The sequence below is a fragment of the Amphibalanus amphitrite genome, unplaced genomic scaffold, assembly GCF_019059575.1.
Source record: "Amphibalanus amphitrite isolate SeventyFive unplaced genomic scaffold, NRLGWU_Aamphi_draft 000196F_arrow, whole genome shotgun sequence".
Lineage (NCBI taxonomy): Eukaryota > Metazoa > Arthropoda > Thecostraca > Balanomorpha > Balanidae > Amphibalanus > Amphibalanus amphitrite.
In genome coordinates this window covers 420,183-446,211 of record NW_024881691.1, presented here as the reverse complement: position 1 = coordinate 446,211, position 26,029 = coordinate 420,183, and the positions used below count along the sequence as shown (strand labels likewise).

General features: G+C 56.5%; 2 protein-coding genes and 1 long non-coding RNA gene across 3 annotated transcripts in view; 1 reads left to right on the top strand and 2 right to left on the bottom strand.

Annotated features, from left to right (window-relative positions):
• LOC122384705 (serine/threonine-protein kinase unc-51-like) overlaps nucleotides 1-15,897 on the top strand; it is a 29,122-nt gene extending 13,225 nt beyond the window's left edge. The window contains exons 3-15 of the mRNA XM_043372366.1: nucleotides 151-327; nucleotides 1,782-1,818; nucleotides 2,488-2,738; nucleotides 3,470-3,630; nucleotides 4,360-4,788; nucleotides 5,112-5,549; nucleotides 5,786-5,952; nucleotides 8,310-8,443; nucleotides 9,140-9,245; nucleotides 9,539-9,697; nucleotides 13,503-13,651; nucleotides 14,427-14,562; nucleotides 14,898-15,897. Of these exons, the coding sequence (XP_043228301.1) occupies nucleotides 151-327; nucleotides 1,782-1,818; nucleotides 2,488-2,738; nucleotides 3,470-3,630; nucleotides 4,360-4,788; nucleotides 5,112-5,549; nucleotides 5,786-5,952; nucleotides 8,310-8,443; nucleotides 9,140-9,245; nucleotides 9,539-9,697; nucleotides 13,503-13,651; nucleotides 14,427-14,562; nucleotides 14,898-14,980 (2,427 nt within the window). The 3' untranslated portion in view covers nucleotides 14,981-15,897. The remainder of the gene's footprint in view (nucleotides 1-150; nucleotides 328-1,781; nucleotides 1,819-2,487; nucleotides 2,739-3,469; nucleotides 3,631-4,359; nucleotides 4,789-5,111; nucleotides 5,550-5,785; nucleotides 5,953-8,309; nucleotides 8,444-9,139; nucleotides 9,246-9,538; nucleotides 9,698-13,502; nucleotides 13,652-14,426; nucleotides 14,563-14,897) is intronic.
• A 595-nt stretch (nucleotides 15,898-16,492) lies between these two features.
• On the bottom strand, nucleotides 16,493-17,651 carry LOC122384695 (probable serine/threonine-protein kinase samkC). The gene is made up of 2 exons (XM_043372343.1): nucleotides 17,508-17,651; nucleotides 16,493-17,297 (listed from the first exon to the last, which is right to left on the bottom strand). The coding sequence occupies exons 1-2, from the start codon at nucleotides 17,520-17,522 to the stop codon at nucleotides 16,566-16,568; spliced, it is 747 nt and encodes a 248-aa protein (XP_043228278.1). The 5' UTR covers nucleotides 17,523-17,651; the 3' UTR covers nucleotides 16,493-16,565.
• LOC122384696 lies at nucleotides 16,493-21,039 on the bottom strand. The gene is made up of 2 exons (XR_006257080.1): nucleotides 20,862-21,039; nucleotides 16,493-16,563 (listed from the first exon to the last, which is right to left on the bottom strand). It is a non-coding gene; the product is annotated as an uncharacterized LOC122384696 (long non-coding RNA).
• Between the last annotated feature and the right edge of the window lie 4,990 nt (nucleotides 21,040-26,029).

Genomic DNA, 26,029 nt, shown 5'->3' with positions numbered 1-26,029 from the left:
AGACATTCCTTCTGGCGCAGATAATGCTCAACCCACCGATACGCTTCTCATTTTGGGTTTTAGCAAGTGGAATCGTCTTAGGTCGTAGAATAAATGGTCATCATACGTAGGTTTCCGTCAAGAGATGCTTAACCACGCGCCCTATTTCAGAACCCAGAGTTTGTGGTGGCCATCAAAAGCATCACCAAGAAGAACCTGGCCAAATCTCAGAGTCTGCTCAGCAAGGAGATAAAGATTCTGAAGGAGCTGACCGAGCTGCGCCATGAGAACATCGTGGCGCTGCTGGACTGCAAGGAGTCCGCCAACCACGTCTACCTGGTCATGGAGGTGGGTGCGGACAGAATCTGGTGGTGACAGCTAGTGCTAGACCGGGTGGGTGCGGACAGAATGTAGGGGGGTGATGGCCAGACCGGGACGGGTGGGTGCGGGTAAGATAGAGGAGGGGGGGGGGGTGAGACCACGTCTACCTGGTCATGGAGGTGGGTGCAGACAGAATGTGGGGGTGACAGCTAGTGCTAGACCGGGTGGGTGCGGACAGAATCTGGGGGTGACAGCTAGTGCTAGACCGGGTGGGTGCGGGCAGGGTAGAGGAGTGACAGCCAGTCCGGGACGGGTGGGTACAGGTATAACACAGGGGGCGATAGCCAGTCTGTGACTGAGGCGGGTGCGGGAAGAACGTAAGGGCTATAGCCAGTCTGTCTATAGTAGAGGTGGCAAAATGTGGACCCGAGGACCCGGTCCAAAGAACCAGTCTGGACCCATATGGGTCCAGACCGGTTCCTGGAAATTTTCTGATGGGTCCAACCGGGTCCTACCATAAACTATACATCTTGCACACTACACATTATTGCAAAATATGAAGTGAATTAAGTGAATGTTTCTTTGCGCACAGTAGCTCATGAGTATTTCCAATTGGAAATAGGCTGTTTTACATGATGCAACTAATGATACCTACAAGTAGTTTGTATCCATTGACTTTTGGGGAACGGGTCCAACTGGTTCCGATTCCAACTAAGACCGGGTCCGACTGGTTCCAGAAATGTCCAGCCGGGTCTGGTTCGAGTCTGGTTCCCAACATTTTCATCTTTTGCCACCTCTAGTCTATAGCCAGGTACTGGGCGAGCTGTGACGGGTGGGTGCCAGGGTGGGTGCTACGTGTGGGTGTGACAACCAGTAAGCTTCTGATGTCTACATATTAGCTGTGCCCGAAGCAGAGTCGGCCCCACTCAGTACCCGGTCAGTATCCAGTTGGTACTAGTCAGCGCCACCCAGTCGGTACCCGGTCAGTGCTCAGTTAATACCCAGTCAGTAACCTGTTCCGTGTGGCCGGCTCCGTGCGGCGCCGGCCGGTGTTTACGGTGGGACCTGGCGGCACAACACCACCGGGCGGTCACGGCCACTGTCTGCCGACACTGAGTAGCTGTGGGAGCCGCCACCGGGCCGGAACGGCCGGCCGCGCGCACAGGGACTCGTAACACCGGGCCCGGCCAGCCGCTCGCCCGCCGCAGCTGCTCAAACCGGCGGTGTGTCGGCCTGTCCGTGATACGGCATACGCAGCCTCGGGTCCGGTCTCTTTGTCTCCGGGCCCGCGGTGACGTTAAACTGAAACGATGAGATCACCTGAGACGGATACCAGATCCCTTTGTATCATTTTCTGCTATACATCCGGTAGAGCAGTTGATAAGGTTCTGCCGCGGAGTGCCCACCCCGCCCCACTCCACGCGTGCGATTATCTGCGTCTATATACATCCGCGCTGACATCCGGTGTGGTCTGTTTTCAGTACTGCAACGGCGGTGACCTGGCAGACTACCTCCACGGTGAGTGTGTGCCGACGGCTGCCCTCCGGCCCCGCCGGGTCCCCGGGTGTCGGTCCGACCCGCTCCTCTCACTGTCACCGGGCAGACTCGGTCGGCGGCGGCGGCGAGCTAAAATCGTTATCCCCGCGCGGCCGGGTGGGATCGGACCGGAGTGAACCGGAGAGTCCTCTGAGGCCGGAGCCGACCGCCGCTGGGTCGTTGGGTGTTTGTTTTGCGGCGGAGCCGGGCTGCCGGGCAGGGAACGACCCGCGCCAGTACCGCGTAGGAAGCACACGGTGCACCTGGGACGGGGCGATCCGCGGAAAATCGCACCGTCACGACAGGAAAGGCCCCGCCGCATGAGGTCGTCTTTGTAACTGATCAGTGCGACTGCGGACCCAATGGCTTAGACCGACCGGTTGGTGGTTCGGTTTGGTTTTTAGGTGAATCACTGGGTGCCGCCACCAAAAATCACCTGCCAATTGTATCGGCCTGGGATGAGGATAACCTTGTGGCCTGTGCAAGGTAATTGTTTGCAGCAGAAATGACGGATAGATGGGTAGATTGTTCCGAACAGTCACTGAATTATCTCAAACTGTGCTTTGCCACGTTTTGAAGGGAATCTTGTCATGTGGGGCCTCCGCTCTATCTGAGGACAGTCGGTCTGACCTGCCCCCCTCTCTCCCGCAGCCAAGGGCACGCTGTCGGAGGACACGATCCGTCTGTTCCTGCGGCAGCTGGCCGGCGCCATGCGCGCACTCCACGCCAAGGGCATCATCCACCGCGACCTGAAGCCGCAGAACATCCTGCTGTCGCACCACCCCGGCCGCGCGCGGCCGGCGCCCACAGACATTCGGCTCAAGATCGCCGACTTCGGGTTCGCGCGCTTCCTGCAGGACGGCGTGATGGCGGCCACCCTCTGCGGATCGCCCATGTACATGGTGAGTAGAGGCTGCCTCTGCGGATCGCTTATGATGAGTAGTGGCCACCCTCTGCGGATCGGCCGTGTGTATGGTGAGTAGGGGGGGGGAGGGGGGTATTTTGGCAATTAGTCGAGGAATTCTTGTTGCAACTAACGAAGGCTCGCACTAAGAGTTTTTCTTGCTGATGTTCTCAAGACAAGTGAAACATAAGGGGCATTGTAACGAGCAGTTTGACATCGTCTGGCGTATTTAAGAATCTGTTTGGGCTTGTTTTGCGGTTGGCCGGTGGTCCGATTGCCAACCCTGTCTGTAATTAGCCGCAATAGGTGCAATCGATGTGCCCAATACTGATGGGGATCGCCGTGTCGCCAGACGTAAGCCGCTTATCGTGTGTTTTCGCCGCGGTATCTGTGTGCTGCCGGCTGCAGGGGGCTCACAGGCTGCAGAGCCGGTTGTGAGGGGCGGGCCGGGGCGTGTGCGTCCCCAGACACGCACGGCACTGACTGCAGGCGCGTCCGGTGTTTGTCCTGGGCCGGTAGCCGCCGTGTTGCTAGGGGCGGCTGGGGGCTGCGCAATACCCACCACAGCAAACAGAGGTATCTTATCGAGAGGCCGCCACCCCTCGGACGGTGCTGGAGGGACGCGGCGGCTGAGCGTCCCCCGGTGCAGCCCTGGGGTCCTGTCCCTCCGCCCTGAGCTGTCCCGGCGGACGGGGACGTGACGCCTCCCCCTCCCTGCCCTCTCCGCAGGCCCCCGAGGTGATCATGTCGATCCAGTACGATCTCAAGGCGGACCTCTGGAGTCTGGGCACCATCGTCTTTCAGTGTCTGACGGGAAAGGCGCCGTTCCACGCCAACACGCCGCAGGCGCTCAAACAGTTCTACGAGCGCAACGCCAACCTGTCGCCCAAGTGAGTGTGACGCGCGGACCGGGCCGGGCGGGGTGGTTTGGTGTACCGCACGTATGTACCGAGCGGGGACGGGTACCACTCGACACGTGCAGCGGCGCCGGCCGTGTCGGCCGCTCGTCACCGCTGGCCTTGGTGGGAGCTGAACTCTGAAGGTTGCCGGCGCCGTGGGAAGCGGCCGGGCGCGCCGCCGGGGGTCGCCGACCCGCCGCCGGCGCGCTCATTGTTGCAGGGAGCCGGGCTGCCGGAATTATTGTCACTCACGCACCCGGCTACAGTGGAAATCGGAGCCCGGTTTCGTCTGTTTATTTTTGTATTGCATCGGGGGTAACGTGTTGTGGAATCTTTTGGAGTCTCCTAACGCAAAACGATTTCGTAGTGATCACACTGAAATGTTACTGTTATTTATCCCCAAATAGGAAGACACTAAATATCTTACGAGCATGTTGGCTTTCTGTTTGCATTAATTTCATCGTTGCTTTAATTTCATCATTGCAATAGTAACTTTAAAAGACAGGTTATTTATAATTTCTCTTGGTTACTTTTCATCTATCACGTTCACATTGCTGGTGAATACCGCCCTGTCCCGCTCGGCGTTTGTTCCGGCCGTTCCGTGACTGCAGTGCGTGCTCCTTTATCGAGCGGTCCGCGGCGTCCCGTATTGGTCCAGGTCGGTCGGCCGCGTCCCTCGGTCTGAGCCCCTTCCCCCGCCCCGCCCCGCGCCGCCTGCAGGATCCCGCAAGGCACCTCGGCTGACCTCAGCGACCTGCTGACGCGGCTGCTGAAGCGCAACGCGCGCGACCGCCTGGAGTTCGACGAGTTCTTCAGCCACCGGTTCCTGCGGCCGGCGGCGGCGGCGCGCGTCAGCTCGGCGCCGGTCAGTGCCGCGCTGCCGGCCGACGCCGGCTCGGCGCCCTCGCCGCTGTCCAGCAGCCCGGCGCCGGCCTCTCCGCCGCCGCAGTTCTCTGCGCCGCCGAGCCCGCGGCCGGGCGCGCTGCCGCCGCCGGTGTCGCGCAGCCCGACGGCGGCGGCGGCGGCGCCGGCCGCGGCCGCTGCCGCCCGCCGTCCGCCGCAGCAGCCGCAGCCAGACGTCGACGAGGAGGGGTTCGTCATCGTCTCCAGCGACATGACGGAGGAGCTGCCCACGGCGCGACTGGCCCGGTGAGCGCACTGCCGACCGCCGACACGGGCACGGTCTCTGTGGGAGGCTAGGTCTCACAGGGTGCCTGCCAACTTTTTTAATGTTAACAGTCTTCAGCTTTTGACATTTCGTGAGAAACTATTGATGTTAAAAATTGAGGAATGGCCTTAGAATGAAATAAGTGATATTCGATAAGCATATAACTCTGCTCTTGCTACCCATCTATCAAATGAAGCTACTATGAACCAGCATCGACACCTTCGTGCCACCGCTGTTCTCCGATCTGATCCGTCCCGCCCTGACCCGGCCTCCGGTGCCGGGCTGCCTCTGACCTGACCGTCAGTCTGTGTCTCGACAGCGTGCCCTCGGCGGGCTCGGACACGGCGCGGCCCATGTCCGGCTCGCCGGGCGGACAGCACAGTCTGATGGCCGAGCCGCAGCCGGTGCCCTCGCAGAAGCACACCTACCAGCTGCTGCGCCAGTCGAGCGGCGGCAGCGGCGGCGGCGGCGGCGGCCCGCGGCCGGCCGGCCAGCCGCCGCCGGCCGAGGTGAACGCCCGCTCCATGTCGCCGCCGGCCGTGCAGTTCGTGCTGGGCCCGTCGCCGGCCGGTGGCTCGCCGCGCCGCTGGTCGGTGGGCAACTCTCCGCCGCCGGTGCGCAGCCCGGTCAGCCCGCGCCGGCGCAGCGGCCGCCTGACGCCGCCGGCGCTGCCGCCCGTCACCGAGGCGGCCGACCGCAGCCTGGTCAACATGCGCAGCGTCGACAGCTGCGGCAACATCAGGTGAGCCGTCGCGCCGGCCGGCCATCCGGGGACCCAATGCCTGTCTCAACTGGAATATCATCAGTCACAAAGGATACACATTAAACTGACAGTCGATGCAGCATTGTAACTGGCTGTCTGTTTGACCAGCTCGTATGTACGTAGGGACCGCTCTCGCTGTGACCACGTCCTGGTGTGTGCCACTGGTGTGGTGTATCACTGGCTCTGTCCTCACGGTGCTCCCGGTGCCGTCACAGGTCTCTGGGCGGCCGGGCGATGACGCTGCCCGAGATGGCCTGCCACCCGCTGCAGTTTCACCGGTCGCGCACGGACGCCAACCTGCCGTTTCTGCCGCGTCGCGCCGGCCTGCCGCACAACATGGTGGTGCCCTACCAGAGCGGCGCCGCCAGAGACTCGCACACCAGTGAGTGGCAGCGGGAGGCAGAGGGAGGGGAGGGAGAGGGGAAGAGGGAGGGTGAGGAAGGGAGGCGTTCACTGAAGCATGAGGCCGAGGAAGGAGACTCGTCTCAGCGGTCGGAGGTGGGCCTATTCTGGGAGCGGCGGGAGGCGGCACCGCGGTAGGTGGAGGGCGCAGCGGCACGTGCCGAGGAGTTATGTGCGGCCGGGTGGTCGGTGTGCCGAGCAGGCATGCGACGATCGCGGCGCGCGCCATTAGGCTCTGAAATAGAACCATCCGCTGATGGAGAGGTCGTTAACCTGCCTGGGGCGCGACTGACTTCGTCTCCGGCTGCGCCGCGGAGAAGTTTTGACAGAGTTCTCGATCTAGGATTACGTCTGTCCATTTATCATTCTGGTGGAGTTTGGCTGGCGGGCTGTTTGGGTGAAGCTGATGGTCCGTGCAGTATAGTTGGCAGTACCGGCGTCCTTGGTGTCCGGCCAGCCGGCGGTGTCTGCGCCCGCTCCGCTGACCGTCCCCGGGGCTCGATATCGATCGTCACGGGGGAGTCAAGTGACGTGACCCACCTCCACCATTTGCCGGCTCCTCAGCACGGGCCTGGCGCGGCGGCGGCACCGGGGGTAGCCCCCTACCGGTCCTACCTGCGTCCCACCAGGGAGGGGTCTAGACCCGTCCCACCACGCAGTATGGGCCAGAACAAAAACGGAGACCAGCTAATTCACAAGCTTCTTCGCGCGTCGAATTTCCGAGCGTAGTCTGGTGCCAGAACCAATCCTCCATCACGTGTTACGTAACATCCAATAGACTATCGCAGGTTGCGCCCCTGCCAAAGCTGACTCCGGAGATAGGGCAGTCTCCCCCATCAATCACAGCTGAGCGTCGTCGATATCCCCGTCCTCATCAACATAACCATTTCCGTGACTATCGACGTCACCATTTCCGTGCTGGTCAGCGGCCGGCGCTGGCCGGCGCCGTCTCCGAACACTGACGATGGTCCGCTCCCGGCGCTGGCCGGCGCCGTCTCCGGGCGCTGACGATGGTCCGCTCCCGGCCCGGTCCGGCGGTGTTGGCCGTCCAGCTCGCTCAGCATGGAGCCGGCTAGGGAGGAGCGGCTCACACGGTGCGCGTGGGCGGCAGGACTGTCGGTAGCTCGTAACTGCCCACACAACAGTCTCGCAGCGGCCGTTACAGCCTGTTGTAACTTTGTTTATGATGGTGCGCCAACTAACAACTAGGAGTCCTAGTTCTCGTGGCGGTTCAAACACTCAACTCTGTCCGTTGGCAACCGCTGCAGCGCCGCTCGTTGAGCTCGGCTGTTATCTCTGGCTCCGTTACGACGCTGGAGGGACGCCGGTTGCGCGCCCAGTATTTGGACTGGAGCGGAACAGCGACTGCCACTCCCCGTGTGCGGTACACCAGTCGGACGGGCCGCGCCGGGGCGGTGGCCGGTGTGTCGTTCCCCTGCGTGCGACTCCATGTCGCACCCAGTCCGTTTGGCACGGTCTGACTCCCAATACGGCCTGGGTCAGGTGACGCTGCCTGGCCCAGTTTGGGACGCGGCCTGTGTCAGAGCTGGGTCCGGTGACCGCCGGCCCAGCCTACTGGGTGCAGTGGCACGGTCTGGGTCAAAGCTGTGCTCAGCGCGCCGGCACGGACCGTCGGCCGGCGGCGGCGCGGCGCCGACCATTGATCCCGCCCGACCCTGGGAGAGAGAGGGAGGGGGAGGGGCGGCCCATCCGGCGCCGAGCCGAGCTGTATATAAACAGAGCCTGACGTCAGAGCGGCCCGCCGGCGGATCACCGCGGGCGCGCTGTGACGGCGCCGGGACTGAGGGTGTCCTCAGGCTGGGGGTCGGGCGGCCCGCCGGAGGATCACCGGCGGCGCGCTGTGACGGCGCCGGGACTGAGGGTGTCCTCAGACTGGGGGTCTGGTCGGGCGGCCCGCCGGAGGATCACCGGCGCCGGTCGTCAGCCGGGACTGAGGGTGTCCTCAGGCTGGGGGTCAGGGCGGAGCGGAGCGGGTCGATATGAAGACCATCACTGTGACGGCGGCCCTGGTTTGGAGTCGCTCCAAGGTCGCTGTCCCCGCGCCGCTGGCTCCGTTTAGTCTGTGACGGCCGGATGACAGGTCACGGCCCCGTTTGTTGTCAGATGTGCCGCTCACCAGGTGACAGACGCTCCCCCTATGCCTGCTTGCACTGTTATCTCCTGCTCAGTCTCTGATTCGGGTGATGCTGTTTGTATCGAGTGTTGACTGGAGGGGAGCGCGGGGTGACAGCGGTGACCCGGGCGGGCTGGTGTCTCTACTCTGACTGATCCGGTGCCAGTGTGACCGACCCGCCCCCTCCGTCTGTCCGTCCGCAGGTCCGCCGCGCGCGCCCGACAACCTGGCCTTCCCGGAGTCGCCGCACATCACGGCGTTCGGCCCGTCGCCGCCGTCGCTGGAGCCGCCGCTCATGTTCACGGCGCCCGAACTGCGCGAGGAGACCCTGCTGGACGTGAGTGCGGGACCGGGACCGGGACGGACCGGGACGGCGGCTGTGACCTTGGGGCCACTGCACGGACGTCCCCGTATGATTTACAGCTCTGTCGCAGCAGGCCCTCAGTGAGGATTAGTGCACCGACCGGCCGGCCGGTGACAGCACTCTGATTTATTTTTGTCGAGTAATGTGATTTTCCTTCCCTGTTACCAGCACCTACCAGCGTTTGTTTGCCCGGTTTGATGTGCGCCGTAAAGCTGCATTGCGGTACAACTGCACCCCTTGTGGCGTCGAATTCAAACTACTCATGGTCATATGACTTGGCAACAGCGCGCTGTTTTGTTTTAGTTCAATGGCCATGCAATTCTTCCGTTTTACTCTGCTGGCAACTGTCCGCTCCATAATAGATCCACAATACGCATCCCTTGTTACCATTATCAATGTATGTGTGCAGTAACAGGTGCTGCATTGCTACCTTGCTGCATACATGACTGGTTACCCGTCGGTGGAGTTCGCTGCGCTCCGTCTGTTCCGTGGATAGTTCGCTGCCCTCCGTCTGTTACGTGGATAGTTCGCTGCCCTCTCCCGTCTGTCGCCGTGCCTCTGTTCCCGGCGGGTTGTCTGTTGTCTGTCACCTTCACACCACGCGCCGCGCCCCTCCCTGTCCGCCTGTGACCGCTGGGCCGGCTCTGACCGCGCCGCCCGCCGCTCCAGGAGGCGCACAACGAGACGCTGACCAAGCTGAACTTTATCATGGCGCTGGTCGGCTGCATCACCGAGCTGGCAGACATCAAGGCGACGCCGTTCTCCGCGCTGGCCGGTGAGTGCCCTACCAGTCCCGATCCCCTGTGAGCGGTCAGACGGGGCGGGGTCCCTAGACGGCGGGTGACTGGTTTTATTAACGGAGATGGCCACTTTGTTCCGGTGACTGATGCCTCCCGTTGTGTCGGCGATTGCCCCTGCGCGTGTCGTGTCCGGTCTCTGTTTCTGCGGACCGCCGCCGGCCCGCTCTGTATCTTTGTGACCCGCCCTGCCCTCTGCGCAGAGTCGGTGCGGTGGGGGCGCCCGCCGCCGGCCCGGCCCACTCTGTGACCTGTCCCGCCCTCTGCGCAGAGTCGGTGAGGGTGGAGGCGCCGCCCAGCGAGCAGCAACGCAAGCTGGAGCAGCTGATGCTGCACGCCAAGGCGCTGCAGCTGCTCTCGTCGGCGCTGTCGCTGGCCAAGGAGCAGCTGCGCGCCGGTCAGCTGGAGCCCACCGTGGCCGTCCGGAGAGGTGAGCACGGGGACGGGCACAGGGCGAGTCACTGGACTCACCTGGGGAGGGTCGGAGACTGAGCTCACCTGGGCCGGGTCGGGCAGACCGGATCACCCGGCGCCCCGACCACCGGCAGACAACAAAGACTGGGCTCGGACCGGTCGGTCCACTGTGCCGGTCTGGCGGCTGCTGTCAGTGACTCTGGTGGTCTGCCGGCTGTCCGCTCCAGTGACGGCTGACCAGTGGAGGGCGGCCGTCTGTCCGCTCCAGTGGCGGCTGACAAGTGGAGGGCGGCCGTCTGTCCGCTCCGAGCGGGCCGGCTGACCAGTGGAGGGCGGCCGCCTGTCCGCTCCAGTGGCGGCTGACCAGTGGAGGGCGGCCGTCTGTCCGCTCTGCTGGACAGCTGACCAGTGGAGGGCGGCCGTCTGTCCGCTCCGAGCTGACCAGTGGAGGGCGGCCGGCCGTCCGCTCCAGTGGCGGCTGACCAGTGGAGGGCGGCCGTCTGTCCGCTCCAGTGGCGGCTGACCAGTGGAGGGCGGCCGGCCGTCCGCTCCAGTGGCGGCTGACCAGTGGAGGGCGGCCGTCTGTCCGCTCCGAGCTGACCAGTGGAGGGCGGCCGTCTGTCCGCTCCAGTGGCGGCTGACCAGTGGAGGGCGGCCGCCTGTCCGCTCTGTGCGGTACAGCTGACCAGTGGAGGGCGGCCGGCCGTCCGCTCCAGTGGCGGCTGACCAGTGGAGGGCGGCCGTCTGTCCGCTCCAGTGGCGGCTGACCAGTGGAGGGCGGCCGTCTGTCCGCTCCGAGCTGACCAGTGGAGGGCGGCCGTCTGTCCGCTCCAGTGGCGGCAGGTGGCGCGGACGGTACCTGCGGGGATCGGCGGGCAGGGTGACACTCGTTACCGAGACACCGGTCCGACCGTGACGGTGAATCGGCGGTCAACGGTCGGTGACGGGACTGGATGGGTGACGGCTCGAACCGGCACGGGCATCGTACGGATGGGGGCCAACATTGCTGACAAAGTTAGATGCGATTGTGAGGGATGATGCTGTGCTGCTGTCTTTTCTCAAAGCGTTCGGCTCAGCTAGCCCAGGAAGTTTAACTTACCAGAATAATCATACAAACATTCTCGACAGCCTGGTGGTGTCATTTTGTAGCAATATTTATTGCCTTAATCGTTTTAAAAAAGGTTTGTTGGCACTGCAGTTAATGATTGAGATCCGACTACTTACATTCGGAAGAATATCGTCCTTCAACCTGATGCTCGGAATCCTTCCACTGCATGTAAAAATGTATGTCATTCAGCCAGAAACGGCAGCAGAATGTGGCTGCGACAGTGACTGATGAATCAAATTCCAATTTCAAAACGTGAACAAAGAGCGGCGAAATGGAAATAGAGCTGACCTTCCTTTCGCTCCACCTCGCGATTCCTTTTTAACCGGCTTTGTTCGGGCTGACATCCAGTGAGTGACCAGCTGGCCGGTTCACGGTGTGGTGACGGCGCGGCCTCTGTGACCCCGCGCCCAGTGCGCCGCCCCCCCCCCCCGACCCCGCGCGCCGCCGGCGTATATTCGGATGCAGTATGAGTAGAGCATGGGTCCCGAAAAATTCCTCAGAAACTAGAGAAATTCTCGCGGCCACCGGCATTTAGGCGATCTGCTCGTGCTTTTGTCACTGGAGCGCTTCTTTCACGGAGATTGCGCCGGCCGCCTGCAACGGACGAAAAATACACGGCTTTGCAATCCGGCTGATCGTGGGAAAATACAGCCGGAGGTCTCGGCTCTATGCAGGTATACCACCGGGAGAGATGTATTTATTGTATAGTATTTATATACCACTGGCTCGATGTATAGCCTGCAAGTTGGCTTTGGTGCAAACATGTCAAACAGGGTATAGGGCGAATCGATGTAAACAAATCAGACGTTCAATTGACAATTTCCGATTCTTATTCGATAATTACGACCAATTATATTTTATTTTGGGAAGTGTTATTGGGACCGGAGCAATAAAATCTCATTTTCCCCTGTCTCCTTACCTATCTCCCAAACCCCTTGCTCACGATCATCTTTCCTTTCTTTAGGTATCAGTCTCCTTCCCGTCCTCCCCGAGTCTCTGACAAGTAATATCCATATCTCTAAGTCTTTTCCTTCATCTGAGATCCTCCTTTCTCTCACCACCCTTCTCTCTCTCTCTCACCACCCTTCTCTCTCTCTCTCTCTCTCTCTCTCTCTCTCTCTCTCTCTCTCTCTCTCTCTCTCTCTCTCTCTCTCTCTCTTTCTCTCTCTCTCTCTCTCTCTCTCTCTCTCTCTCTCTCTCTCTCTCTCTCGTCCGTCTGTCCATCTCTTTGTCCGTCTCTCCGTCCGTTCGCCCGCCCTTCCGTCTCTCAGTCCGTCCGTCCGTCCGTCCGCCCTTCCGTCTCTCAGTCCGTCCATCCGTCCGTCCGTTTCTCCATCCGTCCGTCCATCAGTCACTCTCTCCGTCCGTCCGTCATCAGTCTCTTCGTCCGTCCATCCGTCTCTCCGTCCGTCCGTCCGTCTCTCCGGAGGTGCAACTTTTCCCAAATAGTTCTTGGAACGTCACACAGTAATGTATATCGAACCCACATATTACATAGAGGTGCAACTTTTTCAGGTCCCACGTTCACCACGTCCAACGTTCTAACAGGTCCCAATTTTCCTGCCTTTTGGGTCATTGACCTGACCTGGAAGGTCAACCGATGACCTAGGACCTTAAAATTGGGTATCATCGGCTTCCTCTCGTCACGGGCAACACGCTGGTTTTTTTCCGCGAAGCTCTAGCTTGATCAGGAGCGAAACGGCAAGGGGTTATACCTTATACGTTCGCGGCTGGAAAAAAAAAACACCTATACGGGCGAGGGTCAAGTTGAAAGTATTAATTTGGTTCAAAACGATGATGTAGATAAGTTAATTATTTAAATCTAAATATCCTATGACGAGAGCGATGGACATTTTTGGTATGCAGTGTTATCCATTGAAAACAGGTCAAAGCTATTGAGTTTTTAATTTAGTGGTCGCCGCTTACTAATCATGCGGCATACACGCCGCACATAACCGCCAATGCCGCAACGCAGCTTGAATTTCGAAGTAAGCATTTAGTCTCACCCGCATTCATATGGTACCCGTCGTGTGTGTCCGAGAATTTCTCTAGTTTCTGAGGAATTTTTCGGGACCCATGCTCTGCTCATACTGCATCCGAATATACGCGCGCCGCCGGCCTCTGTGACGCCGTGCGCAGCGGATGTCTCTGAAGGTCAGCCGACGTCTCCGGTCGGGGCGGCGATGCGGCTACTCTAGCCCCCCCCCTTGCTGACCTTCCCGGCTGATCAGGGGGGGGGGATGGCCGCCGTATTTATCTAATCATGACAGGCGCGGCGTCATGTTCAGGGGTTCTCAAACCGGCGCCGGCCGCCGCTCGGTGGCCGTTACCGCCGGGAGGTGGTCAGAGGTGACCCGTAGCCAGCCAGACAGGGAGGATAGGAGCAGTGACTTATCTGACTGTCGGTATAGGATGCCTCGGTGTCTGTCGTCTCAGTACAGTGTGCCGTTCTTCTGACCGACCAGTTGGATGTCCCCGAGCTTTGATAGCGGAGCGGTCGGTTATGTAGTATCAATCCGTGATGAACTAGGGGAAGACAGGGATGGGGGGGCGGGGGGGGGGGGGGGGTCCGCCAGTCCCGGTCCGGAGTAGAGCCCTGGACAGTCGCGCCGTCCTGTCCATCGCCACGACTGTCCGGTGAGGGCAGTGAAGGCCGCCTCTGACTGTGGCTGCTCCGCGGTGTCTGACCGTCCGCCGGTCCCGTCTGTTTCAGTGCTGCACCAGATGAACGACACGTTCCGCCGCTGTCTGCAGGCCTGCCAGCACCTCAACCAGGGCAACGTGGTCGAAAAGTCCGGCCTCGACGTGTTCTCGTGCCACGTGCAGGCCGACAAACTCATCTACGAGCACGCCATCGAAATGGTACGTCCACCGCGCCGGGCCGCAGCTCTGCGTCCACGGCGCCCGGCCGCAGCTCTGTGTCCACGGCGCCGGGCCGCAGCTCTGCCCGGGGAACAGGGAGGCTGGGTGACGGGCGAGCCCAGATATATGCTGGAAAACATCGAATTTTGATTTTGTTCATCGTAAAAATTTATTTTCTGACGATTTGGGACTTAAAAATGTTGCGGGTACGGGTAGATATATCGTCAGCCGCTGCCCTGGTGTCGATGGTGTTCTTTTAGCCCAGTGACGCCACATATCGGCCGGGCCGGTGTTTTGTTGATGTGATTCGATCTGTGTGGAGGGCGCCGTGCGTCACTGGCTGGCGGCGACTCAAGGTGAACGGATGACGTCATCGTCGGCGGTGACGTCACCGCTGTCTCCGACGGGTCGCGGCACGCTGCGGGCTCGTGATGAGCGGCCGCCGCCAGCCAAATTGAGCGGCCGCCAGCCAAGCTGAGTGGCTGCCACCAGCCAAATGAGAGCGACGCCCTCTCGGCTGACGCGGGCGCCAGAATAGCAAGGGTAGAGAGAGAATATCATCAGAGACTGGCCCAGGACTCTCCATTTTAATCTTTCGTGACACATGTTGTGGAATTTCGCTAGTCTCGTCCGCCAGCTTATCGACGCCACTGTGACCTCTGGTGATCTCTGGTGACCCTCCGCTGACCTCTGGTGACCTCTGGTGACCCTCTGCTGACCTCTGATGACCCCTGGTGACCCTCCGCTGACCTCCGGTGTCCCCCGGCCGTTGCAGTGCCAGCAGGCGGCACTCGATGAGCTGTTCGGTAATCCCAACGAGTGCTTCCACCGCTACCAGACGGCGCACATCCTGTTGCACGCGCTCTCACAGCAGACCAAGTGCGACCACGACCGCAAGGCCCTCGAGCGCTGTGAGTACCCTCTGGGACAGGGACAGGGCGGGGCGGGGGCGGCCACCGCACTGCACCGTCTGCCCCTGCTGATCTCCTTCCTGTGTCTGTGCGCAGTGTAGGCTGTACCGGCCTCTGTGTCCCACCGCTGGACTGGGCTCCGTGAAACTGTGTATAACTACTGTTGTATATACCAGTCGGCAGGTCTGCCCCCCGCCCCGCCCGTCTGAGGGCAGAGCACTGACCACCTTCTCCCTCGCTCTCTCCCCGTCCGTAGACGGGGCACTGACCACCTCCCTCCCTCTCTCCCCGTCCGTAGACGGGGCACTGACCACCTCCCTCCCTCTCTCCCGCAGACAAAGACGCCGTGGAGAAGCGGCTCTTCATCCTCAAGGATCACGGCATTAACATTTACACGGTGGACAGCGGCGCCAACTGAGCGCGCCGCCCGCCGCTCTGGCCCCCCCCCCCCCCCGACCCCGACCCGTCGCCGTGACCCCCTCTCCCCCCCCCCCCTGGTCTCCTCCCGTGCCGCCGACCGGCCCGCCAACGATTCCTAGCCCCGAGTCAGCTTCGTGAGCGCCGGCGGCGGAGGCAGCCGCCCGGCGCCGAGCCGCGACCCGTTTCATATCTTCATACAGAGTGGGTCGCCCGGTCGGGCCATATACGTGTTTCTGGTGTGTGCTGACCTGTGTGTGGGTGTGTGAGTGTGTGGGTGGGTGGGTGAGGGTATGTGCGGACCCGAGGAGGGTGGGATTTGCTGTAACGCGCCGACTGCGGGCCGCCGCGGCCCGTCGGTACAGGAGCGCTCCCCGGCGGCCGCGGGTAGGCCACAGGGCCGGGGAGCGGCCGGCCGGGCGCCGCGCGACGACCGCCCAGTATTGGTTTGTGGCGGATCGTCGGGGCCGCCCGGCGGCCGCTCCGAGTAACTGTAGTTAGCGCGCCGTCCGCCGGATGGCGCCGTGTTCGCGGCAGAGGCGCAGCCGCCGCCGTCTGAGCCATATATCCGTGTGTACCGATAATAGAGAGCCGGGACTGTGCGCGGTCCCGGCCGAGCCGCCGCCGCCGCTGACCCGTATAGTGTCGTTTGTGATAGTCATCATGAGTTGTTTCAGTTCATGCTTGGTTGTGTACAGCGCTTATTTCATTCTCATACACGATGAGTACCTGGATTATTCCCAGTCAGCACTGTCTAACTGAACGTATTGTCTTTCGCTCATTGAAGTTTTAAACATTGCATTGCAATCAGGTATGCGTGCTGTGTTGCGTTGTCTCAATTGTAAAATACCTTCGTTGGATACATTGACCGTAGATGTTATTTAAAGCTGTACAAATAAATGTTGCACACTATCCTGAGTGCAGGGTTTGTTGGATCGTGAGGCGGGAATATGAGGTCCGGGAGGTCAGCTGCTCCCTAATTAACCGGTCTGTGAGTGGCAGGACATGAGGGTGCTTCCTCCGGTCTGTAATTGGCAGGACATGAGGGTGCTTCCTCCGGTCTGTAATTGGCAGGACACTGGCGTGAGCGACTCATCAACTCTAAATGGAGATAAATCAAGTGCGCTTCTCCGGTGGGACCAGGCCCGGCGAATTTACAATCCTCGCATGGCCCAGAGAAACGCACTGCGCCGTTCTAGGCCCTTGGGTTTCATTTAGGAGGGGACCTCCGCCGACCTAAGGCGAACAACGTTTGCAATGCAACAACTTTGCATCTCATACTTTTACAGAACGGTGCCACTTTAAGACGTTTAACTCAGACCGATTAGCCTTAAATTGTTCGTGTGAGTGCGATGTGAACGAAGCGAAGCCCTCCGCACTATGCTCCCACCAGACGAACAGTAATGCCGCAATGGTACTGAGGTCGGGATGTCGCCGTGAAAAATAAAAAGCACTTGAGAACGATTTTGTACACCCACGGCCACCTGTCACAACCAAATAACTACACATGACATAAAACAACGAAATACGCTTTATTTCATCCACGGGAACACTGCAACACACAGTCATCTTTCAGCAGCCATCCTTCAGTTGTACGAGGGAGACTGAGCCAGAGCAGCGCGCCGGTCAAACTCCATCTGAAAGGCCCTCTTGGCCTCAGCCACCTCGTAGGTGTCCTGGACGGGCTGTGGGGCCTGGCCGAGGGTGTAGGCGGGACGGGGCTGCTGCTGGTAGTACTGGGGCTGCTGCTGGTAGTACTGGGGCTGCGCAGTGTACTGGTGGGTGTCGGGGGCCAGTTCAGCCTCCCTGGCCAGCTTCTGGTACTCCTGATGGAAGGCCCTCTTGGCCTCAGCCACCTCGTAGGTGTCCTGGACGGGCTGTGGGGCCTGGCCGAGGGTGTAGGCGGGACGGGGCTGCTGCTGGTAGTACTGGGGCTGCGCAGTGTACTGGTGGGTGTCGGGGGCCAGTTCAGCCTCCCTGGCCAGCTTCTGGTACTCCTGCTGGAAGGTCCTCTTGGCCTCAGCCACCTCGTAGGTGTCCTGGACGGGCTGTGGGGCCTGGCCGAGGGTGTAGGCGGGACGGGGTTGCTGCTGGTAGTACTGGGGCTGCGCAGTGTACTGGTGGGTGTCGGGGGCCAGTTCAGCCTCCCTGGCCAGCTTCTGGTACTCCTGCTGGAAGACCCTCTTGGCCTCAGCCACCTCGTAGGTGTCCTGGACGGGCTGTGGTGCCGCACTGACGGCCGCCCCGGCCTGGTAGGACGACACGGCGGGCGGCGGATGGTCGGCGGCGGCTCCCAGAACAGCCGCCGTCAGCAGGAGCTGCCGAGCGACGGGTGGCGTCAGCGATACGGGTGGCGCGGAGGTAGTTAGACATCGGGAGACATGTCAAAATGACATGAATGAACGAATGAATGAGCAATAAACATGGATGCTCTCAGTCATTGAACAGAAGCTTCATTTTGAAGTTGCGATACGGAAAAAATAATGGCCGTAAAAGGTCGTTTAGTGGCTACTTTGAAGACAACTTACCACAATTCGCATCATGATGTAGTGTAGGAGTGCAGACTGAAGCAGTGCCGCCGTGGATTGAACAAGTGGTGTCCATCTGATGACTCGGTGCACCTTTATACCCGGGCCGAGGGCACGCCGGATTGGTATGTGTCTTTTCCTGCAAAGCTCTGCAAACCATTATCAATTTAAAACGGGCTGCTCTAAATGTAGGTACCGGTTGTTGAGACATTTGTCAATTGATAGGCAATGGGCATTGTTCAATGGTCATGCATTTGAAGTGGATGAATCAATTGTGTGAAATAAACGTTGATTCAGTCAAGTCAGTTGAAGGTCGCGCCACCCTGTGCAGTGTGCACTCAACAGATGACGACATATCTACCAATGAAGGAACATCAATTTAGTAATCAACAACGAGTTCACTGTAGTGCGATTAATTTTGTACTAACTAAGCAATGGAATTCTAGCTCTTAGCTGATTGCTGCTACGTGCTAACGAACGAAATGTTTTAGCTGGTTAGTGGTTAACTACCTACGGAGGTGGAACTGCGCTAGTACACCCCCTGTCCTTTTCCGTTGGTATCTCGTGAACGACTGCAGATATCGCCACTTAAATTTCAGGAACCCTCCAGGCATCAATGACGTCAGAATGACGTCATGCTCTGCCATTTTCGATCGAAAAAAGGTTTTGCGGGAAGAGCTGTCAGGACTACAGCTTTGAAGATACATAAAAAAATCGAAATATAAAACGTGTAGAATTTACAAGGCTATAAACCGCTACCTCCGATTTTTGAAATTGTTGGATTTAGACCCCTAAAAATCAAACAAGTTTTTTTTTATAATAGCCCAATTTTTTATAATATCCCAATTTTTTTGAATTTCGAAAATAATGAATAAATATGATAGTGCCTACCATCTTATATCCACATACCAAATTTGAGATCGATACCTCTTTTTTTGGCCACGTTATAGCGAAATACTGTTCAAAATTAATGACGTCAAATATTCAAACTCAATTTTTAGCAATTCCAGACCACGTAGCGCAAAACAAAGACCACCATTAGACTTCCCGTGACGAGCTGCATCGATTCGATACCCATTTTATGCAAAATACCATTTTTGAACTTTGACCTAATTTGACCTGACCGTGACCTAACCTTCACCAGAACATAACCTAAACTGGCCCCAAAGGCTGCCTGACCCACATAATCGCATTTGTCATGTAAAATGGACCATGAAACATGCATCACAAGACACTTTCATATTTTGACCCTCAGTGACGTGACCTCTGTGACCTGACCTGGTATCAGTGACCTCAAATAGCAAAACATTTATGTTTGACGGACAACTCTCCATCGATGATATTATATAGCGTGCCTTTTACTCGATTTTACCACACATTTCTTGAAATGACTGTAAACGGTGAAAATGCGACCTTTAACCTGGCCTGTGACGTCATCGGTTAAACCGAGGTGAATGAAATTGCGTCACAACTCACAAGGTAGTTCCCCGGCGGATCTATCGAACGCCGTTTGAATTTTGAAAATTGGCCGGTAACTTTTCGAGTTCTTAGGGGGACGACCTACGGGTGGTAGGGTCCGCCGATAGCCCTACGAAGCGCAGGACTTCAATCAGCAGAGAGCAACTAGCCTTTGCGAGCTTTTCCGCAATTCGTCTTCTCAGCAGTCGCCATACGGGATGGGAGGGACGACAGAGTCCTATTGACATGTCTCCACTCACGGTCGAACGGGCCTGGCGACAATCATGCTTTATGTGTCTGCGCGTTCCAATTCATAAGGATGGAACGTTCCGAATCAACAAGACTGGCACGTCCCCATTGAATATTCCTGTTTTCCCCGCCGGCAGCAGTTCAAACAGGCTACAAAGGCCTGAGACTACCCCAGTCCCCGACGCGTTCATGACCGTTCAGTAGTTCCTGAAACTCCCGATAGATGGCAGCACGGGTGAGCGCCCGGGAGTTAGACTGTACCGCAATGCCGTAGACATCCGAGTAATGTACGGGTCGCGCGCCGCGCGGTTCTTTTATATTTTCAGGCCGCACATGGGGAGCGTGCCGCCAAGTTTACGGTAAATCATGCTACTAGAGATTCGTGGGCTGGTGTGCTGCGGAATTTCCCTGTGTATGTGCGCTGAGGGGTTAGGTACGGGCTTTACTGCAGAACCGGATAAACGGAAATCTTCCATCACTGCAGTCCGTTGTTTCACTGGGACTCGACGCGAGACCCTAACATGACCTGTGCTGTGCGGGCCACCATTCTAGCTGGTCTCCAGTGATGCAGCGAATCTAACTGCAACTCACTCTTGAGGTATGGAAGCGACACCCTGCACTGGCACACGTGGCAAGGCGAGACACCCCCACTGACCTATCATACATATAGTTACTGGCCAGCCCTCTAGTCGGTCGCCAGCGGCTTACTCAATTTGAGCGTAATCGGCCCAGCCGTTCTTAGTTGGAAGCAATCCCTGACCTGAAAGCGAGCACGTGCAGTAGCCCCCCCTCCACCCCCCAGCCCCCACACATAAAAATGCATCGCCAGAGTGGGTGCCCACTGCCCAGTGCCCACGTATACGCATGGGGTGTAGGTTTTAGGGCGCCTCAGCGACAAACGCTCTTTGTCCAGTGTCCACCTATACGTCAAGTTTCCGTGCAATCAGCCCAGTACTTTGGGAGTTATTGTTAGTGGAACAAATTGTTAGACCTCTGAACCGAGGCCAGTGCCGCTACGACGACCAAAAAGTAAAAAGTATACCTACGTAGGAAAATATATTAATCATGATCGAATCATGTAGACTGTTATCTGCTGTCGCATACCGGAAAGGACGAAAAGCGGCAAACTGTTAAAAATCAAAAGCAGATGATTCCAATCACATGTACCTACATAAGCGAATTCAGCTGGAGACAACGGGTTGTGAGGTTCGCAGTCCGTGGTCTGGGGATGGTTAGGCTAAATATCATGAGCGCCGGGCGTAGAGCGACGAAACGGCGCCTTTGTTGTTTTTACGTTTTTTTTTTTTAAATCTCATTTTCTTGTTCATACTATGTATGTTGCATCTCAAGAATCTTTTATCTCTACAACATTATAATTCATATCTTTGCGCTTGTATGTTTTTGTTCGGAATGACAAAATGTAGGTGAATGTATGTCATAATGTGTCTATGTCTAGTGTCTCTAGTGTCTATGTCTCTTGTCTACCGATTATGAACCAGACTATCGGTTGCCGAGATAAAAGGCTACGTAAGCTGTAAAAGATTTGAAAGGGGGCAATCCAGTGCTTAGACATGTATTTGTTTCCCGAGCAGGCAACAGAGGCAGATCACTTAATGAGCATCAGTTCCCTTCTACTAAACGACAAACCTTCAGTTGTACGAGGAAGACTGAGCCAGAGCAGCGCGCCGGTCAAACTCCATCTGGAAGACCCTCTTGGCCTGAGCCACCTCGTAGGTGTCCTGGACGGGCTGTGGAGCCTGGCCGAGGGTGTAGGCGGGACGGGGCTGCTGCTGGTAGTACTGGGGCTGCTGCTGGTGGTACTGGGGCTGCGCAGTGTACTGGTTGGTGGGTGTCGGGGGCCAGTTCAGCCTCCCTGGCCAGCTTCTGGTACTCCTGCTGGAAGGCCCTCTTGGCCTCAGCCACCTCGTAGGTGTCCTGGACGGGCTGTGGGGCCTGGCCGAGGGTGTAGGCGGGACGGGGCTGCTGCTGGTAGTACTGGGGCTGCTGCTGGTGGTACTGGGGCTGCGCAGTGTACTGGTGGGTGTCGGGGGCCAGTTCAGCCTCCCTGGCCAGCTTCTGGTACTCCTGCTGGAAGGCCCTCTTGGCCTCAGCCACCTCGTAGGTGTCCTGGACGGGCTGTGGGGCTTGGCCGAGGGTGTAGGCGGGACGGGGCTGCTGCTGGTAGTACTGGGGCTGCGCAGTGTACTGGTGGGTGTCGGGGGCCAGTTCAGCCTCCCTGGCCAGCTTCTGGTACTCCTGCTGGAAGGCCCTCTTGGCCTCAGCCACCTCGTAGGTGTCCTGTACGGGCTGTGGTGCCGCACTGACGGCCGCCCCGGCCTGGTAGGACGACACGGCGGGCGGCGGATGGTCGGCGGCGGCTCCCAGAACAGCCGCCGTCAGCAGGAGCTGCCGAGCGACGGGTGGCGTCAGCGATACCGGTGGCGCGGAGGTAGTTAGACATCGGGAGATGAATGAAAATAAATGATGAATATTTATGTTCTCAGCTGTTGAACAGCAGATGCATTCTAAAGCTAAGATACGGGATGAAAATAATGGACATGTAAGCTCGTTTAGTGGCTACTTTGAAGACAACTTACCACAATTCGCATCATGATGTAGTGTAGGAGTGCAGACTGAAGCAGTGCCGCCGTGGATTGAACAAGTGGTGTCCATCTGATGACTCGGTGCACCTTTATACCCGGGCCGAGGACACGCCCCATTGGTATGTGTCTTTTCCTGCAAAGCTCTGCAAACCATTATCAATATAAAATTGGCTGCTCCGAATGTACCGGTTGTTGAGACATTTGTCAATTGATAGGCGATAGGCATTGTTCAATGGCCATGCATTTGAGGTGGAAAATTGTGTGAAATAAACGTTGATTCAGTCAAGTCAGTTGAAGGTCGAGCCACCCTGTGCAGTGTGCACTCAGCAGATGACGACATACCTATCTATCAATGAAGGAACATCAATTTAGTAATCAACAACGAGTTCACTGTAGTGCGATTAATTTTGTACTAACTAAGCAATGGAATTCTAGCTCTTAGCTGATTGCTGCTAAGTGCTAACGAACGAAATGTTTTAGCTGGTTAACCCGCGCCCCACTGGGGTCTGCGTATAACACGCCCTACTGGGGGGGGGGGGGGCTATTCATAGCCCCCCTCCTAACTCCGAAACCACTGGGCCGATCGTCAAAATTCAAACGGCGTCTGATAGCTCCGGAAAAACTGTCGAGCGAAACCTAATTTTATTGACCTCGAGGTCACTGATGACGTCACAGGTCAGGTCAAAGTAAAAATTATTAGCATTTTGGCTTCTTCACGTTTTGGGCTCTGGCCGCCGTCTTACAAGTCAGATCAGGTTCATTTTTGGTTCACACACTCGTGAACAGATGCTCTAGATACTCTGGGGGTACCAAACTTGTACTTTGATTTTCAGGTCAAGGTCAGGTCATCACAGGTCACGAAAATATTATATCATCCGTCGGTAACGTGACACATGTTTTATGGTCCATTTAGGCCAAACATTTCAAATTTGATGTCGTCTGTGTCATGCGAGGTCATTTTGAGTCAAATTTAGCTTAGGTCAGGTCACTTTCAGGTCAAAAAAGGTCAAATTTCGAAGTTAAAATTTTTCAACAAAAAAGGTGTCTATTCGATGCAGTTTGAGCTCTGGAACACGATGGTGCTAATTATATTGGCGTACGATGTCAAATTCGTGCTGAAAAATTGATTTGAAAAATTAATAATTGTTAATTTTTTGCAATAATGCGTATAACTTGGCCATTTTTGAAGATATTTAGCTAAAACTTGCTAGAGGTAGTCATAATAATGCGTTCTATCACATATATTCCGGTGTTTTCGAAAAGTCAAAAACTTTTTGAAAAAAATGTAAAAGTATAAATTTTGAATTTTATTATTTAAAATTTTCGAAATTTTCAAAATTTAAAAATCCGAGATTGCAGTTTGATAGCGCAGTCTATTCTGAGTCCTCTCATTCAGAGAAATTGGATCTAGTTTAAAAACTGAGCTCTTGGGAGCGATTGCCGTGGTTCAATGTTTTGCGTCGAAATCGGCCGAACATGACGTCACTCTGACGTCATTTCCGGCCGACCTATGGTTGGTACGAAGTTCAAATTTTGACACAAGGTGTCAAATTGATGCAGCCGAAGGTACTGAAAGTTTGGCGTCGATACGTAAAGCGGTTTGGAAGTTATTGCAGAAAAACGGGAGGGGGGCTATAAATAGCCCCCCCCCCCAGTGGGGCGCGGGTTAACTACCTACGGAGCTGGAACTGCGCTAATTGTGCATAGTATGAAATAGGTGCGATGATGGGTACACCCCCTGTCCTTTTCCGTTGGTATCTCGTGAACGACTGCAGATATCGCCACTTAAATTTCAGGAACCCTCCAGGCATCAATTCTACACATTGCGACGAAATAACTTTCAGAGGCTATGATAGGTTGACCACAAATGACGTCAGAATGACGTCATGCTCTGCCATTTTCGAACGAAAAAAGGTTTTGCGGGAAGAGCTGTCAGGACTAGAGCTTTGAAGATACATAAAAAAAATCAAGATATAAAACGTGTAGAATTGACAAGGCTATAAACCGCTATCTCCGATTTTTTTAATTGTTGGATTTAGACCCCTAAAAATCAAACAAGTTTTTTATAATAGCCTAAAAATCCCAATTTTTTGAATTTCGAAAATAATGAATTAATATGATAGTGCCTACCATCTTATATCCACATGCGAAATTTGAGATCGATACCGCTTTTTTGGCCACGTTATAGCGAAATACTGTTCAAAATTAATGACGTCAAATATTCAAACTCAATTTTTAGCAATTCCAGACCACGTAGCGCAAAACAAAGACCACCATTAGACTTCCCGTGACGAGTTGCATCGATTCGATACCCATTTTATGCAAAATACCATTTTTGAACTTTGACCTAATTTGACCTAACCGTGACCTAACCTTCACCAGAACATAACCTAAACTGGCCCCAGAGGCTGCCTGACCGACATAATCGCACTTGTCATGTAAAATGGACCATAAAACATGCATCACAAGACACTTTCATATTAATTGACCCTTAGTGACGTGACCTCTGTGACCTGACCTGGTATCAGTGACCTCAAATAGCAAAATATGTGTGTATGACGGACAATTCTCCATCGATGATTTTCTGTAGCGTGCCTTTTACTCGATTTTACCACACATTTCTTGAAATGACTGTAAACGGTGAAAATGCGACATTTAACCTGACCTGTGACGTCATCGGTTGAACCGAGGTAAATGAAATTGGGTCACAACTCACAAGGTAGTTCCCTGGCGGAGCTATCGAACGCCGTTTGAATTTTGAAAATCGGCCGTTATCTTTTCGAGTTCATAGGGGGGGGGGGGGGACGACCTACGGGTGGTAGGGTCTGCCGATAGCCCTACGAAGCTCGGGACTTCAATCAGCAGGTAGCAACTAGCCTTTGCGAGCTTGTCCGCAATTCGTCTTCTCAGCAGTCGCCATACGGGATGGGAGGGACGACAGAGTCCTATTGACATGTCTCCACTCACGGTCGAACGGGCCTGGCGACAATCATGCTTTATGAGTCTGCGCGTTCCAATTCATAAGGATGGAACGTTCCGAATCAACAAGACCGGCACGTCCCCATTGAATATTCCTGTTTTCCCCGCCGGCAGCAGTCCAAACAGGCTACAAAGGCCTGAGACTGCTCCAGTCCCCGACGCGTTCATGACCGTTCAGTAGTTCCTGAAACTCCCGATCGATGGCAGCACGGGTGAGCGCCCGGGAGTTAGACTGTACTGCAATACCGTAGACATCCGAGTAATGTACGGGTCGCGCGCCGCGCGGTTCTTTTATATTTTCAGGCCGCACATAGGGAGCGTGCCGCCAAGTTTACGGTAAATCATGCTACTAGAGATTCGTGGGCTGGTGTGCTGCGGAATTTCCCTGTGTATGTGCGCTGAGGGGTTAGGTACGGGCTTTACTGCAGAACCGGATAAACGGAAATCTTCCATCACTGCAGTCCGTTGTTTCACTGGGACTCGACGCGAGACCCTAACATGACCTGTGCTGTGCGGGCCACCATTCTAGCTGGTCTCCAGTGATGCAGCGAATCTAACTGCAACCCACTCTTGAGGTATGGAAGCGACACCCTGCACTGGCACACGTGGCAAGGCGAGACACCCCCACTGACCTATCATACATATAGTTACTGGCCAGCCCTCTAGTCGGTCGCCAGCGGCTTACTCAATTTGAGCGTAATCGGTCCAGCCGTTCTTAGTTGGAAGCAATCCCTGACCTGAAAGCGAGCACGTGCAGTAGCCCCCCCCCCTCCACCCCCCACACATAAGAATGCATCGCCAGAGTGGATGCCCACTGCCCAGTGCCCACGTATACGCATGGGGTATAGGTTTTAGGGCGCCTCAGCGACAAACGCTCTTTGTCCGGTGTCCACCTATACGTCAAGTTTCAGTGCAATCAGCCCAGTACTCTGGGAGTTATTGTTAGTGGAACAAATTGTTATATGCGACCTCTGAACCGAGGCCAGTGCCGCTACGATGACCAAAAAGTAAAAAGTATACATAAGAAAATATTTATATTAATCATGATCGAATCAGGTGGACGGTTATCTGCTGTCGCATACCGGGATGGAAGAAAAGCGGCAAACTGTTAAAAAAAAATCAAAAGCAGATGATTCCAATCACATGTACATGAGCGAATTCAGCTGGAAACAACGGGTTGTGAGGTTCGTAGTCCGTGGTCTGGGGATGGTCAGGCTAAATATCATGAGCGCC